This window comes from Mandrillus leucophaeus, unplaced genomic scaffold, assembly GCF_000951045.1.
Source record: "Mandrillus leucophaeus isolate KB7577 unplaced genomic scaffold, Mleu.le_1.0 Scaffold4, whole genome shotgun sequence".
Taxonomy (NCBI): Eukaryota; Metazoa; Chordata; class Mammalia; order Primates; family Cercopithecidae; genus Mandrillus; species Mandrillus leucophaeus.
In genome coordinates, this window is record NW_012104253.1 from 11,957,929 (window position 1) to 11,973,548 (window position 15,620).

The window sequence follows — 15,620 nt, forward strand, 5'->3', positions numbered from 1 at the left end:
AAAAAAAAAAAAAAAACAACAAGTGACTTCAGCTACTTTCTTTCTGGTTCTATACACTAAAGTCCACCTGGTAAGGTCTTGTTTAATGGGGATGAAAAACCATTATTTTAGAAAAGAAAAATGCACATTTTTCTTTTATTTATATATTTATAAAAAGATTTACACCAATCAGGCCTATAACATGTAAAAAGTAAATCTCTCTTTGCAAAGTTAAATATATGAAAATCCAAAAGCAGACTGAATTATCAAAAAAGAAAACTTTTTATTTTTGTCACTAAATACAATTAGTTTCCCTGATTATAACCCATAATCAATGTCACCTAACATACAGATGGTCTGTACAGAGATAAACAACCCCAGCAACTTTCTCTACATATATATTAGGACCACTGAACTCAGAAAAAGCAGAGCTGAGCTTGTTAAATTATTGTCTGTTTTAGAAACTCTTACCATTTAAAGGAAATAGGAAGATTTAGGTAGAATACTTGTATAATAACTTAAAAAGTTAAAAGCTTATAGTGATAAAATAATCTTGTGTTCTCAGAAATTTTAGGCAACTGGCCTTCTTGCAGATCCCAAGTCTACAAAAAGACAACCAATCACTGCAACAACTGGGCTTGGTTCATTTGCCATATGGTTGGTCGTGGTGCATTTCTGGTGTATAAGTCAACAGAACAATCATGACCCAGAGGTGGAGCAAAGCCTAGAGAAAGAAAAAGCAATTTGTGGATTAGCCAATAAACCAATCTTTACCAAAGGCCCACTGTACACCAAGGGCAGGCATTATGTCTTACCTGCCTCAGTATCCCCTATGGGACACATGAAGGAATGAATGAAAGAAACAACTAAATGAGCTCAGTGCAATGGAGGGTAATAAAGACTTGCTACTCCTACAGAATTCAGTTGAGAGGAGTAAGCCCTGAACTTTAACACATTCACAATATGCATGTGTATGCAAAATAATCAATCAGGTGATCATAATGCAGAGTGATTAAAACTGCTAGATACACGTGAAGTTGGTTAGAAAACATTTTTAGAACAGTTATAGTCGGTATTTTGAAAGAGAGTTTAACCAATGTTTGGTGAAGAAGAGAGGGGAAAATATTCTAGACAGGAATAATGTGTCAGGTTTCAGAGGCCGACATAGGGCCCAGAACACGATCCACAGTGACAAATTTAATTCCCTCATGGCAGTACTGAAGTGATACAAGATTCCATTCGTTCTTGTCGCCCAGGCTGGACTACAAAGCCTCACCACTTTGTAGTGTGCCAGAAATCACATCTCCTGGGCACTACCTCATGACAGTGCCTGTGTTACTCATAATCACTAACACCTGGGAAATCAACCCCTCTGGGGCATATTCTGAATGCTTTCTGATGGCATTCAATTTTTTTTGTACTCCCCATGCTTTTCTTCTTAAAAACTTGTTATTATGCTAGGTGCAGTGGCTCATGCCTGTAATCTCAGCACTTTGGGAGGCTGCGGCGGGCAGATCACTTGAGGTCAGGAGTTTGAGATCAGCTTGGCCAACAGAGTGAAAACCCATCTCCTAAATACACAAAAATTGCCAACATAGTGAAAACTCATCTCCTAAACATACAAAAATTCTCTGGGTGCAGCGGCGTGTGCCTGTAGCCCCAGCTACTCAGGAAGCTGAGGCAGGAGAATTGCTTGAACCCGGGAGGCGGAGATTACAGTGAGCCAAGATCATGCCACTGCACTCCAGCCTGGGTGACAGAGCAAGACTCAGTCTCAGAACACAAAACAAAACAAAACAAAAATACAAAACCTGTTATTTAAAGGAGTAACTCTTCCCTCTAGTGGATCACAGAGAAATTTCTTTTTAAAGAAATTTCATTTCGTTTTAAAGAAGTTTCTTTTCAAGAAAACAGCCCATCTTAATTCAACCCAACTACTTTTAGACATACCCACTCCAAATAGTAGCCTTCTTAGGCACACAGTACACGTGAAATGGCATCCAAACTACCATAACCATTTTACTAGAGGCAAGAAATCTGGGAGAAAGTAAATCAACCTTGAGGCTCTTTTAGAAAATAAAGCAAAACCCATGAAAACAATTAAAGCAACTGTACAACATCAAGATAAAAAACTGTTTTGTATTCAAATTGTTTTTATCATTAGAAGGGCTTTAAAATGGAGGTAACTATTAGACTGCATTCAAGTTAATTTCATTTGTAGGAAAAGTCTTTGAGGAATTTACATTCTAGACATAATGAACTGTCAATTTATACTCTACCAAAAGAAATCTTAATTACTAAAACTGAGTTCTCTCTTTCCAAACTGTCTGCTGGCTGGGTGCAGTGGCGCATGCCTGTAGTCCCAGCACTTTGGAAGGCCAAGGTGGAGGATCACTTGAGCCCAGAAGTTTGAGACCATCCTGGGCAACATGGTGAAACCCTATCTCTACAAAAAATACAAAAATTAGCTGGACGTGGTGGTGCACGCCTGTAGTCCCAGCTACTTAGGAGGCAAAGGTGGGAGGATGGCTTGAGCCTGGGAGATAGAGGCAGCAGTAAGCCAAGATCGCACCACTGCACTCCAGCCTTGGCACAAGAGCCAGACCCTGTTTCAAAAAAAAAAGAAAAAAAAATTGACTGCTAAAACATCAATAAGATCAGCAGCCAAAAAAAAAAAAAAACAAAAAAACAAACAAACAAAAAAAACTAGTTAAAAATCAAATGCAGCATTGTTTATTCAAACAAGTTTACTTACCATATATATAATTACAAAAACTCGCACTATGGGGTATCTTCGGAGAAAAATTCCCAGGCGAATACTGTGCAGACACAGGTATGGGGGAGAGAGGACAGAGGAGAAGAGAGTCACATTCAAAACAAATCTTCCTGTGGTAATATCTAATGATGTTGATAAATTTCACTCATTTAAACTATGTGGCTACCACAGAAGAATAATTTTTATAGCAGACTGTTAAATGATTACTTGAAATAGTAATATAGAAATGTCACAGAAATAGTAATATAGAAATAGTAATATAGAAATGTCACAGAAATAGTAATATAGAAATAGTAATATAGAAATGATAAAATGCCTTTATCATTATTTGGGGCTTGGCTGTTAAAACTTCAGCACAGGTATTTCTCTTAATTCTAGGGCCACAATTGTAGGAGGCAAACTTGATCCCTCTCTAAACCTTTTTTTTTTTTTTTTTGAGACAGAGTTTCACTCTTGTCGCCCAGGCTGGAGTGCAATGGCACGATCTCTGCCCACTGCAACCTCCGCTTCCTGGGTTCAAGCAATTCTCCAGCCTCAGCCTCCCGAGTAGCTGGGATTACAGGCATGCCGCTATTACCACACCTGGCTAATTTTTTTGTATTTTTAGTAGAGACAAGGTTTCACCATGTTGGCCAGGCTGCTCTCAAACTCCTGACCTCAGGTGATCCGCCTGCCTCAGCCTCCCAAAGTGGTGGGATTACAGACGTGAGCCACCGCACCCAGTCTAAATCTTTTTTAGCGGAATTAAAGAAGTTACGAAAGATAAGGTGGGTGTCAACTATGTGACTGGGGAAAGAAAGAGTCTGGTTGGCATTAACCTGTAAATAGCTAATCGAGAAGCTTTTGCACAGATACATGCTTCTAAAAGGTACAAAACTATAAAAACTCATGCATTTGAATAAATAGTGTGGAAGCAATATACTGTCCAGACCTATTACGCCTCTGCAACATTTTTTCCCTATCAAAACAGGTACATGTAGAAGCAAACACCCCTTTTTCTGCTTCTTTCATTGCCACTAGCACAATGTCTTGCACATAGGTTCTCAAACAACTATGTATGTTGAACAAATGAATAGTTGAACTAGATGTGCTTGATTTGGAGATAATGGCTGTGGCACCCTATTTCTGAGGCTTCAGTCATCTTGGTATATCATTCTTCTTATTTTTAATACAACAGCTCAATTCTGACACAAAAAGGTATAAAAAGATTATGCCACAATTCATTAAAACTTTTCATTATAAACACTACAAAGAAAAAAGGCACAGTAGGTTATTTAGACAAGAACCTTATCAAGGCTATATGTAAACTATTAAAGTATTTTTTTTGATAAGGCAGATGTCTGCTAATATAAAAACTTACATATAAACATAAATTTTGTTATCTATATAAAACATATAATACAATGAATACTGTTCAGTTATATATAGTAGCATCTTTTAGTCTAATCACATGACAAAATTCTGGGATAAACCGTTCAAATGGATACTTTTACATGAAGCAGAGGCTTTCTCAATAAAATCTAATGTTTTTAAAAATAGAACTTATTATAGAAAGAAGAGATACAGTCAGGGTTAATCATCTTCAATAAAATGTAGGCATTGGCAGCCCCTTGACGTAATTTCTTGACACTGAAATCTCATGAAAGGAGTAAGTCACTTTGTGGAAGTGTAATATAACTGTAAAATAAATAAAAACGTATTTAAGTGTAAAATCTCATGAAAGGAGTAAGTCACTTTAAATATAGACTCTGCCTGATGGGAGTCACTGTGATTGAAGCCCTGAAAAACATAAAAACAGCTGATGGTCCATCACTCATCCCTACTGGCTGTGCTTACCTAAACTGATCGATTGAACTAGCAGCTTTGCGAACTTTTCCGTACATTCCTGCCAGATTAGTTTCTGTGTCATTAAAAAGAACAGGAACATTTCGCAGACGAGTGCCTGTTTAAATAAAAAAATAAATTAGTGTACTGACATAAAAATTAACTAAGACAATTATAATAGGAAATACACTGGATTACATGTGGAAGAAATTTTCAAGGGCAACTTTCTAAGCACCACCCCAAAGTAGATGAAACTATAAAGAAAGGACAGGTAAATCTGATGACATAAATGTTTAAACGTCCGTATCCACAGCAAGAAAATTTTTTTAAATAAGAAAATGATTTTAGCAAAAATTAAGAAATTTACAAATACTAAGTGTTAATGGGCCCTCTGTTCCTGTGCGAGGAGGAGTGAGGCCGGGTGGTCTCTCCATGAAGCAGAGGACTCCCAAATGTGTACTCCAGCCCAGAGGCTTCACCCCCTGCCAGACTCATCCCACTGCCTATTCACTTCCATCTGGATGTCTAACAGGCACCCCAAAGCCTGCCTAACACTACAATTTGGAGTTCTTGCCTTAGCTGTCAACCTGCCTCAGCTGCCATTTCCCTGTCTCAGGACATCACAATTCCAATCCTTCCATCTGCTCAGGCCAAAACCCTGGACTCCTTTCTCTCAAACTCCGTATCTGATCTGCCAGCATATTCTGTCAGCTCACCTTTAAAATAAATTCTCAGTCCACCCTCACAATCCCACTCAGTTCCAGACTACCATCTCTCACATGGATTACTGCAATGGCTACCCACCCACCTCTGGCCTCCTCTCACCCTGTCTCCCTGATTCCACTTTTAGCCCTTTGCAGTCTATTCTTGACACAGTAGTCAGAGGCAGCCTATTAAAGTGCAAGTCAGATCAGTCCCCCCTCTCAAGATCCTTCAATGGCTTCCTACCTCATTCAGAGTAAACGTCCCCATATGGGCCTCAACAGCCTACTCCAAGCTCTCTGGATTCATCTTACACAACTGTCTTCTCCACTCAGTCTACTCCAGAGGCCCTAGCCTCCTTGTTGTTCCTGAAACATGCCAGGAACATGCCTGCCTCAGGGCCTTTGTGCCTGCTCTTTCTGCCTGGAACAGTTTTTTTTCTATGCCTCCTCATTGTTCACTATCTTACCTCCTTTGGGACTTTAAAGCAGTGAAACTTTTCAGTGAGGTCTTCCCTGCCCACCCTATTTAAATTACAATGCCATCCCCATACCTGGCACCCAGTATCTCTTAAACAATTTTTTTTTGTTAAAAGAAATAACTTAAAGCCAAAGAACTGAGAAATTTGCTGAATGACAATTTGTAGACTTTATGAAGTTCCAAGATTAAAAATCTGATCTGTTGATGCTTATACTATCTTACACATTATTTTTTATTACATATGTTGGGAATCTACAGATTTCTTTATTAAAATTATAGGGCACAGATATGGTTATGTACACCAGGTATTAGGTCTAATCCTCGTAACTATTTACTGGAAGATTATTAAAGCAAATCTTGTTTCAAGTGTCCTGAAAGCTCCTCTCTACTGAACTCCTCGCCTTATCAGCATCATCTTCTTAAGTATCTCAGACATTTCAATATAATTATCAATTCTCAGACTATTTTCCCCAAGTCTAATACCAGTGAGGAATATTAACTAGTCCATTATCTGGTTCACTAACAACAATATTAAATAGTGCATGGCCCAGGTCTCGTATCAGAAAATTGAGTCCTTCATTGGATGAACCTTCTTTCAAATAAAAATGGTCTTTCTGTAATTTTTCAAAACCATGTTTGAATGAAATGTTCTTTTGAGATTCCTTTTTTGGTTACCTTCACCATTGTCAATTCCAGACATATTAATCGAGGACCCATTACTACTACTTCCAGAGGTGGAGTTCATCTGCTGTTCGAGGCGCTCCAGTTGAAAGACCAGCGAGTTCTTTTCTGTGCTGAGACTCTCCAGCATGGTCTGTTTCTGGATGAGAGTCTCTGTTAGCTGGTGGAGTCGATTTTCTAATTCAGACTGACTGCTATTGCTTAAAGTTTTATTGGTAAGCTGAAAGAGAAAGTGTTCACAAAATTGTTACATACAATGAAAGTCCTACAATACAGAAATCACACTACTACATTTTCATAGGTAAACTGTGGCATTCATGGATTTCTCTAAACTCTATACTGACTCAATGTCTACAGAAGTGATTTTCAAAAACAGTGGGGTCATGAAATCAATTTGGTGGGTCAAAATCAGCATCTAAAAAAATGCAATAGAATAGAATGGGACATATTCTGATATTTATGTAACACATAGTATATAAAAGTATAATTTTGTGAAACTCCTGTTTCGGTTTTGTACATGTAAGTGCACGTGAGTATTGAGACAGGATGTCAACTGTATTTCTTACTGAGGCATCACGGTCAAAATATTTCAAAGCATGGGTTTAGAGGACACAATCCATACTTTTCAATGGGGATTCAAAAGCCTCCATCATTCAACAGTTATGGTGCAGTGCAAAGATCACACTCTGAGGTTTTCATCTCTGCTCTGCAATTTTCAAGCTATTTGACTTCGGGTAAATTGCTGTACTTCTCTGAATCTGTTTCCTCATCTGTACATGAAGATGACAGCACATGTTGCACATGGTATTTAGGGACAGTAAATGATAGTTGTCCTAGGAGGCTCTGGTTGAAAGTTGGTACTTAACGACTTCCTTCGTTCCATGTTCTATCTGGTAGTGTCTGTGTCTGTCACCATCTCCCTCTACTCTCATTCAGCCTCTGCTTTGCCGGCCACGTTTCCTCTATTTGGAAACAGTCCTCTTCTCTTACCTAGGCTCCACCTGCCTTTCTTTCTTATAAATCCCTTACAGCACTCCCCACAAATTCAGCACACCACAACAAATAACTACCAGATGGAATTATATTGAATATAAACTAAGATTTACTACTTAAAAAAAAGAATGCTCCATTTTAATATTGCACTGTGATCCCCTAATCAACATACTTCATACTCTTTATTGAAGTCCTCTCCAATCACTCTAGCCCAGGTTAATCTTAGCCTTCTTGGTAAGTGTCTTGGTATTTATCAGTCACTCCGATAACGCTGTTTTATGGGAGTCAATTTTGCCTCCTCAATGAAACTGTAAGTCAGCTTCATGTGGGTAAGAATCACTGTCTACATCAATACAGGTTTGAAAAAAGTTTGATCTAAGTTTAAAATCCCAGCTCTGACATTTCCTAGCTACAATATCTTGGGAAAGCTATTAAATCTGAGCCTGTTTCCTTGTTCATGGATATGATGCTTACTTAAATTAACATATAAAACACCTAACATGCCACCTGTCATATGGCAGGCACTTAAAAAATTAGCTTCCTTTCTTACGAATTCTTTACAGCACTCCCCACAAATTAAGCACACCATAACAAATAACCAGATGGAATTTCAGTATAAACTAAAGTTTACTATTTTTAAAAGAATGCTCAATTTTAGGATTGTACTATGATCCCCTAATCAACATACTTCAAGATTTTTTAATCAAGGTAAAATCTATATAGTGAAATACCCAGGTATTAAGCATAAAATGAATTGTGACAAATGTTTGACAGTATAGCCAACATCCAGATCAAAACAAAGAATATTTCCACTACCCTAGACAACCACTATTCTGATTTCTATTACCAGAATTTAGTTTTGCCTGTTCTTGAATTTCTTATGAGTGGAATCACACAGTATGAATCCTTTTGCATATGGCTTAAAAAAAAAAAAATTCATCTGAGTTGTGTTAGTTTGCCGAATGGTTTGCAATTTGTTTATCCATTAGGGGCTGATAGACATTTGGGTTGTTTCCAATTTGGGCTATTTATGAACAAGCATGTTATAAATATTCCTGTACAAGTCTTCTTGTGGTCATACGTCTTCATTTACACTGGGTAAGTACCTGAGGTCACAGGTTACATGTATGTTAGCCTTATCAGAAATAGCCAGTTTTCCAAAGTGGTTGTGCTGCTGTGCACTTCTACCAGCAGTGGGTGAGAGTTCCAGCTGCACCACATCCTCACCAACACGTGCTACTGCCAATCTTTTCCATTTCAGCCATTCTAGTGGGTGTGTGGTAGTATACCTTAGTGATGACTCTGAGCACCTATTCACATGCTTATTTCATCATTCATATACAGGCACACCTCAGAGATAACATGGGTTTGGTCCACTGGAATAAAGTGAATATTGCAATAAAGTCAGTCACATGAATTTTTTGGTTTCTCAGTGCATATAAAAGTTATATTTAGGCCAGGTGTGGTGACTCATGTGTGTAATTCCAGCACTTTGGGAGGTCAAGGTAGGACTGCTTGAGTCCAGGAATTCAAAACCAGCTTGGGCAACATATTAAGACCCCACCTCTACAAAAATTTTACAAATTAGCCGAGTGTGGTGGCACATGCCTATAGTCCCAGCTCCTCGGGGGGCTGAGGTGGGAGGACCACTAGAGCCTGGGAGGTCGAGGCTGCAGTGAGCTGCCATCCCACCACTGCACTCCAGCCCAGGTGACAGAGCAGTATCCTGTCTCCAAAAAACAACAACAACAAAAAGCTGTATTTACAATATACTCTAGTGTATTAAGAGTGCAGTAGCATTATGTCTAAAATAACAATGTGCATATTTTAAATCAGGGATGTCCAATCTTTTGGCTTTCCTGGGCCACAGTGGAAGAATTATCTTGGGCCACACATAAAATACACTAACACTAATGATAGCTGATGAGCTAAAAAAAAGAAAATCACAAAAAAATCTCATAATGATTTAAGTTTACGAATTTGTGTTGGGCTGACTACGGGTCGGACAAGTTTGCTTTTTTTTTTTTTTGAAACGGAGTTTCACTCTGCCGCCCAGGCTGGAGTGTGATGGTATGATCTTGGCTCACTGAAACCTATGCCTCTCGGGTTCAAGCAATTCTCCTGCCTCAGCCTCCTGAGTAGCTGGGATTACAGGTGCCTGCCACCATGCCTGGCTAATTTTGTATTTTTAGTAGAGACGGGGTTTCACCATGCTGGTCAGGCTGGTCTTGAACTCCTGACCTCAGATGATCCACCCGCCTCAGCCTCCGAAAGTGCTGGGATTACAGGTGTGAACCACCACGCCCGGACCAAGCTTGCTTTAAATAAACACGCTAACCATCATTTGAGCCTTCAGTGAGTCCTAATCTTTTTGTTGATGGAGAGTCTTGCCTTGATGTTGATGGCTGCTGACTGATCAGAATGGTGGCTGCTGAAGGCTGGGGTGGATGTGGTAATTTCTTAAAATAAGATAACAACAAAGTTTGTCACATTGATGGATTCTTCCTTTCACGAAAGATTTCCCAGTAGCATGTAATGATGCTTGATAGCATTTTACTCATAGTAGAACATCTTTCAAAACTGGAGTCAATCCTTTCACACCCTGCCACTGCTTCATCAACTAAGTTAATATAGTATTCTAAATTCTTTGCTGTCATTTCAACAATGTTCACAGGATCTTCACCAAAAGTGTATTCCATCTTAAGAAACCACTTTCTTAGCTCATCAGTAAGAAGCAACTTGTCATCTGTTCAAATTGTATAATGAGATTGCAGCAATTTAGCCACATCTTCAGGCTCCATTTCTAATTCTAGTTCTCTGGCTATTTCTACCACATGTGCAATTACTTCCTTCAATGAAGTCTTGAACTCCTCAAAGCCATCCTTGAGGGTTGGAATCAGTTTCTTCCACACTCCTGTTAATGTTGATATTTTGGCCTCCTCCCATGAATCACAAATGTTCTTAATGGCATCTAGTGTAGTGAATCCTTTCCAGAAGGTTCTCAATTGACTGTGCCTCAAGATCCAATTGAGGAATCTATGGCAGTAATAGCCTTATAAAAAGTATGTCATAAGCGATAAGACTCACCAGGCACGGTGGCTCACTCCTGTAATCTAGGCACTCTGGGAGGCTGAGTGGGGAGGATTACTTGAGCCTAGGAGTTTGAGACCAGCCTGGGGAACATAGTGAGACCTAATTTCTACAAACAATAAACAAAATTAGCCAGGCGTGGTAGCTTACACTTGTAATCCCAGCCACTCAGGAAACTGAGGTTGAAGGATCACGTGAGCCCAGGAGGTGGAGGTTACAGTGAGCCAAAATCACATCACTGCATTCCAGCCTGGGTGACAGAGTGGGACCTTGTCTCAAATTAACTGGTCAGGTGCAGTGGCTCATGCCTGTAATCCCAGAACTTTGGGAGGATGAGGCAGGTGGATTGCTTGAGGCCAGGAGTTCGAGACCAACCTGGCCAACATGGCAAAACCCCATCTCTACCAAAAATACAAAAATTAGCCCGCTGTGGTGGCACACACCAGTAATCCCAGTTACTTGGGAGACTCAGGCACAAGAACTGCTTAAACCCAAGAGGCAGAGGTTGCAGTGAGCTGAGATCAGGCCACTGTACTCCAGTCTGGGCAACAGAATCCGGCTCTGTCTCGAGAAATAAAAATAAGAAAGTTAATTAATTTAATTAAATAATGAGACCTGAAAGTCAAAATTATACCTTGGGCTGCCAAATGGATACTGTATTAGCAGGTATGAAAACAACACTAATCTCCTTGTACTCTATTAGAGTTCTTGGGTGACCAGGAGTGTTGTCAATAAGCAGTAATATTTTAAAAGGAATCTTTCATTCTGAGCAGTAGGTCTCAACAGTGAGCTTAAAATACTCAATAAACCATGCTGTGAACAGATGTGCTGTCACCCAGGCTTTGTTGTTCCCTGTACAGAGCACAGGCAGCACAGATTGAGCATCATTCTTAAGAGTCTTAGGATTTGCAGAATTGTAAATGAGCACTGGCTTTAACTCAAAGTCACCAGCAGCAGGAGCCCCTAACAAGACAGTCAGCCTGTCCTCTGAAGCTTTGAATCCAGGCATTGATTTCTCCTCTCCAGCTATGAAAGTCCTAGATAGCATTTTCTTCCAATAGAAGGCTGTTTCATCTACACTGAAAATCTATTGTTTAGTGCAGCCATTTTCATCAATGATCTTAGCTAGATCTCCCAGATAACTTCTTTATTGTACATTCAGAATAAATCTTAACTCACTCCAATGTGTGATTTTTTTTTTTTTTTTTTTGGCAATGTATTAAGATGCTGATCTCTTTCAAATTGTATAAGTTAACTTAATTCTATGGGAGAAAGGTTTTCCTCTCTTCTAATTTGATGAAAAACCTTTAAGAGAAATCTTTCTATGGTTCTTTCTTTCCCAGATAACCAATTTCTCCATTAGCACTTGCTGCTTCACTTTGCATTTTTACATTTAGGAGATGGCTTCTTTCCTTATGCCTTATAAACCAAATCTCTGCTAGCTTCAAACTTCTCTTCTGCAGCTTCCTCACCTCTCTTAGCCTTCATAGAATTGAAGAAAGTTAGGGCCTTGCTCTGGATTAGGCTTTGGCTTAAAGGAACATTGTGGCTGGTTTGATCTATCCAGGCCACTCAAACTTTCTCCTTGTCAGCAATAAGGCTGTTTGGCTTTCTTATCATTCGTGTGTTCACTAGAGCAGCACTTTTAATTTCCTTCAAGAACTTTTCCTTTGCATTTAAAACTTGGCTAACTTGTGCAATAGGCCTAGTCTTTGGCCTATCTTGCCTTTTGACATACCTTCCTCACTAAGCTTAATCACTTCCAGCTTTTCACTTAATGTGAGAAACATGTGACTCTTCCTTTCACTTGAACACCTAGAGGCCATTGTAGATTTATTAATTGGCCTAATTTCAATATTGCTGTGTCTCAAAGACTAGAAAGGCCTGAGGACAGGGAAAGAGATGTGGGAATGGCCAGTTGATGGAGCTGTCAGAACACACACATTTATGGATTAAGTTCACTGTCTTATGTGGGTGCAATTTGTAGTGCCCCAAATACAATTATAATAGTTACATGAAAGGTCACTGATCACAGATCACCACAACAGATATAATAAAAAAATCAGAAATATTGTGACAATTACCAAAATGTGACACAGACATGAAGTGATCATATGCTGTTGGAAAAATGGTGTGGATAGACTTGCTTGATGCAGAGTTGCCATAAACTTTCAATTTGGTAAAAATGCAGTATCTGCAAACTGCAATAAAGAGAAATGCAATAAAACAAAGTGTGCTTTTTTTCTTCTTTTTGGAAGGGTCTATTCAAGTCTTTTACCTATTTAAAAGGAATGGCTGCATACCTTATTATTAAGAGTTCTTATCCTGGTTATAAATCCTTTATCAGATATATGTATATGTATAGAGAGAGTAAATATTATCTCCCAGTCTGTGGCTTACCTGTTTTCATTTTTATAATGATGTCTTTTGAAGAGAAGAAAATTTTAATTTTTATGAATAGCAATTTATCATTTTCTTCTACAGTTAGTGCTTTTTGTATCTTCTCTAAGAAATCTGTCAGCCTGAAAATTGCACGATTCTCCTATACTTTCTCCTAGACGCTTTATAGCTTAGAGCTTAGCATCATCTCAAATTAATTTTTGGTAACTTTACAAGTCTAATTAGGGGATAAAAATAAAGGTTCATGTTTTTCTCTGTACGTTTTCATCTACTCCCATGCAATATTTTCTTTTTTTTGAGACAGAGTCTGGCTCTGTCACCTAGACTGGAGAGTAGTGGCACAATCTTGGCTTACTGCAAACTCTGCCTTCTGGGTTCAAGTGATTCTCCTGTCTCAGCCTCCCAAATAGCTGGGATTACAGGTCCGCACCACATGCCCAGTTAATTTTTTTGTATTTTCAGTAGAGACAGGCTTTTGCTATGTTGGCCTGGCTGGTCTTGAACTCCTGGCCTCAAGTGATCTGCCCACCTTGGCCTCCCAAAGTGCTGGGATTACAGGCACGAAAAATGAAAAAATATTCAAACTGGCAACCTATTTTTTTTTCAACTTACATGCAGAAAGCCCAAAAGTAATATGATAAGCATAATTCTTTATTGTGCATTCAGAATAAATCTTAACTCACTCAATGTGTGATTTTTTTTTTTTGACAATGTATTAAGATGCTGATCTCTTTTCAAATTGTACAAGTTAACTTAATTCTATGGGAGAAAGGTTTTTCTCTCTTCTAATTTGATGAAAAACCTTTAAGAGAAATCTTCCTATGGTTCGTTCTTTCTTTCTAAGAAACAAAGTCTCTCTCTGCCGCCCATGCTAGAGTACAGTGCGGTGATCACAGCTCACTGCAGCCTTGAACTCCTGGGCTCATGTGACCCTCATGTCTTAGCCTCTCAAGTAGCTGGGACTTACAGGTACATGCCACCATGTACCTAATTAAAAATATTTTTTAGAGATGAGGGTCTCACTATGTTGCCCAGGCTGATCTTGAACTCCTGACCTCAAGTGATCTCCCTGCCTCAGCCTCCCAAGTAGTTAGGACTACAGGCATAAGCCACGCTATGGTTAATTTTTTTTTTTTTTTTGAGACAGGGTCTCGCTCTGTCACTCAAGGTGGAGTGTAGTGGTGCACTGAGAGCTCACTGCAGCCTTGACCTCCCAGGCTCAAGTGATCCTCTCATATCAGCCTCTGAGTAGCTGGGACTACAGGTGTGTGCCACCACACCTACTTTTTTTATTTTTTGTAGCGACAAGGTCTCACTATATTGCCCAGGCTGGTCTCAAACTGCTGAGCTTAAGCAGTCCTCCTGACTTGGTCTCCCAAAGTGCTGGGATTTCAAGCATGAACTACCTCACCTGGCCTAATTCTTGATTAACAAAAATGGTGCAATACTTCAGATACAGTAGGTACTCAATAAATATTTAGCAAATATAGAAATGTTCAAGGATTAAACCAGTTGGTAGTTTTTGCTCCTTCTTTTCTTTGACTTTCTGCTAGCACATCATGTTACCATTTATAAGTATTTCACAAAATAGGCAAGGGAAGAAGGGAATGCTCAAATCAGCGAGCTGTTCTCAACTCTTATAAAAAATAAGTCCTGGCTAACACGGTGAAACCCTGTCTCTACTAAAAATACAAAAACTTAGCCGGGCGTGGTGGCAGCGCCTGTAGTACCAGCTACTCGGGAGGCTGAGACAGGAGAATGGTGTGAACCCGGGAGGCGGAGCTTGCAGTGAGCCGAGATCGTGCCACTGTGCTCCAGCCTGGGTGACACAGTCAGACTCCATCTCAAAAAAAAAAGAAAAAGAAAAATTAAGACAAAATATTTCAAAACATTTCAAATTATGGACTACTATCAAGTCTGGAAACTTAAAACACCAAAATTATTTGACTTTTCATAGTTCAAACTAAGCCATTAACTAAAAAATAAAGAATAAATCTTTATGTAAATTATTCAAATTATTATTAAGTCCATTAAATCAATCATCTAAACCTAAAGAAGGAAACGACAACTACAATTACAGGGAACGTGAATGCATGCGTCTATCAACTAATGATAAAGGCTTTGGTAAGTCTGGGTGGTAGGCACATGAGTGTCATTATTTTCTGTATGTTTTACATTTTCAGGGTTAAAAAAAGATCTTGGTGACTTTATGGAACACTGATTGACCATTAATAGGAAGATTTATCATTACATTTTTCTTAGGAAAATGAAATCACAATTATGAAACTGGCAATCAGCGTAACCACACTGAAGTCCAAAGGTCTGAAATTCCGGGGTAATTCTCATCTACTTGGTGACTCTGGCTACAAGATACTTCCATAAGAAGCAAATCATAGAACAGAGCAAATGTAGACTCAAATGGCATTAGATGAAATTTCTATACCAGGTTGAAAAGAACTTATGCCACCACTGTTACAACAGAACTCAGGCGAAAACATGGGGAAAGGTTTTACTGTGTCCTTTTGTAAAAAATGTAGTTTTTCCAGTGGCAACTTTTCACAAGTTGTGAATAGTGATTCATACCTGATTCCTGAGTTTTTGAATTTCTTCTTCTCGATCTTTAATTCTGCTTTGTAATGTGTTCTTGGTTCGATAAAGATCTTCTTCTATATAGTGGAACTCCTACAAAGTGAGG

The 15,620-nt window shown here is 39.0% G+C and overlaps 1 protein-coding gene across 1 annotated transcript in view; it reads right to left on the minus strand.

Annotated features, from left to right (window-relative positions):
• Positions 1–105: 105 nt before the first annotated feature.
• The window catches only part of GOLGA5 (golgin A5), a 52,425-nt gene continuing 36,910 nt past the window's right edge, over positions 106–15,620 (minus strand). The window contains exons 9-13 of the mRNA XM_011991753.1: positions 15,509–15,607; positions 6,437–6,662; positions 4,592–4,697; positions 2,735–2,798; positions 106–703 (exon numbers count right to left, since the gene is read on the minus strand). Coding sequence (XP_011847143.1) covers positions 623–703; positions 2,735–2,798; positions 4,592–4,697; positions 6,437–6,662; positions 15,509–15,607 — 576 coding nt within the window. The 3' untranslated portion in view covers positions 106–622. The remainder of the gene's footprint in view (positions 704–2,734; positions 2,799–4,591; positions 4,698–6,436; positions 6,663–15,508; positions 15,608–15,620) is intronic.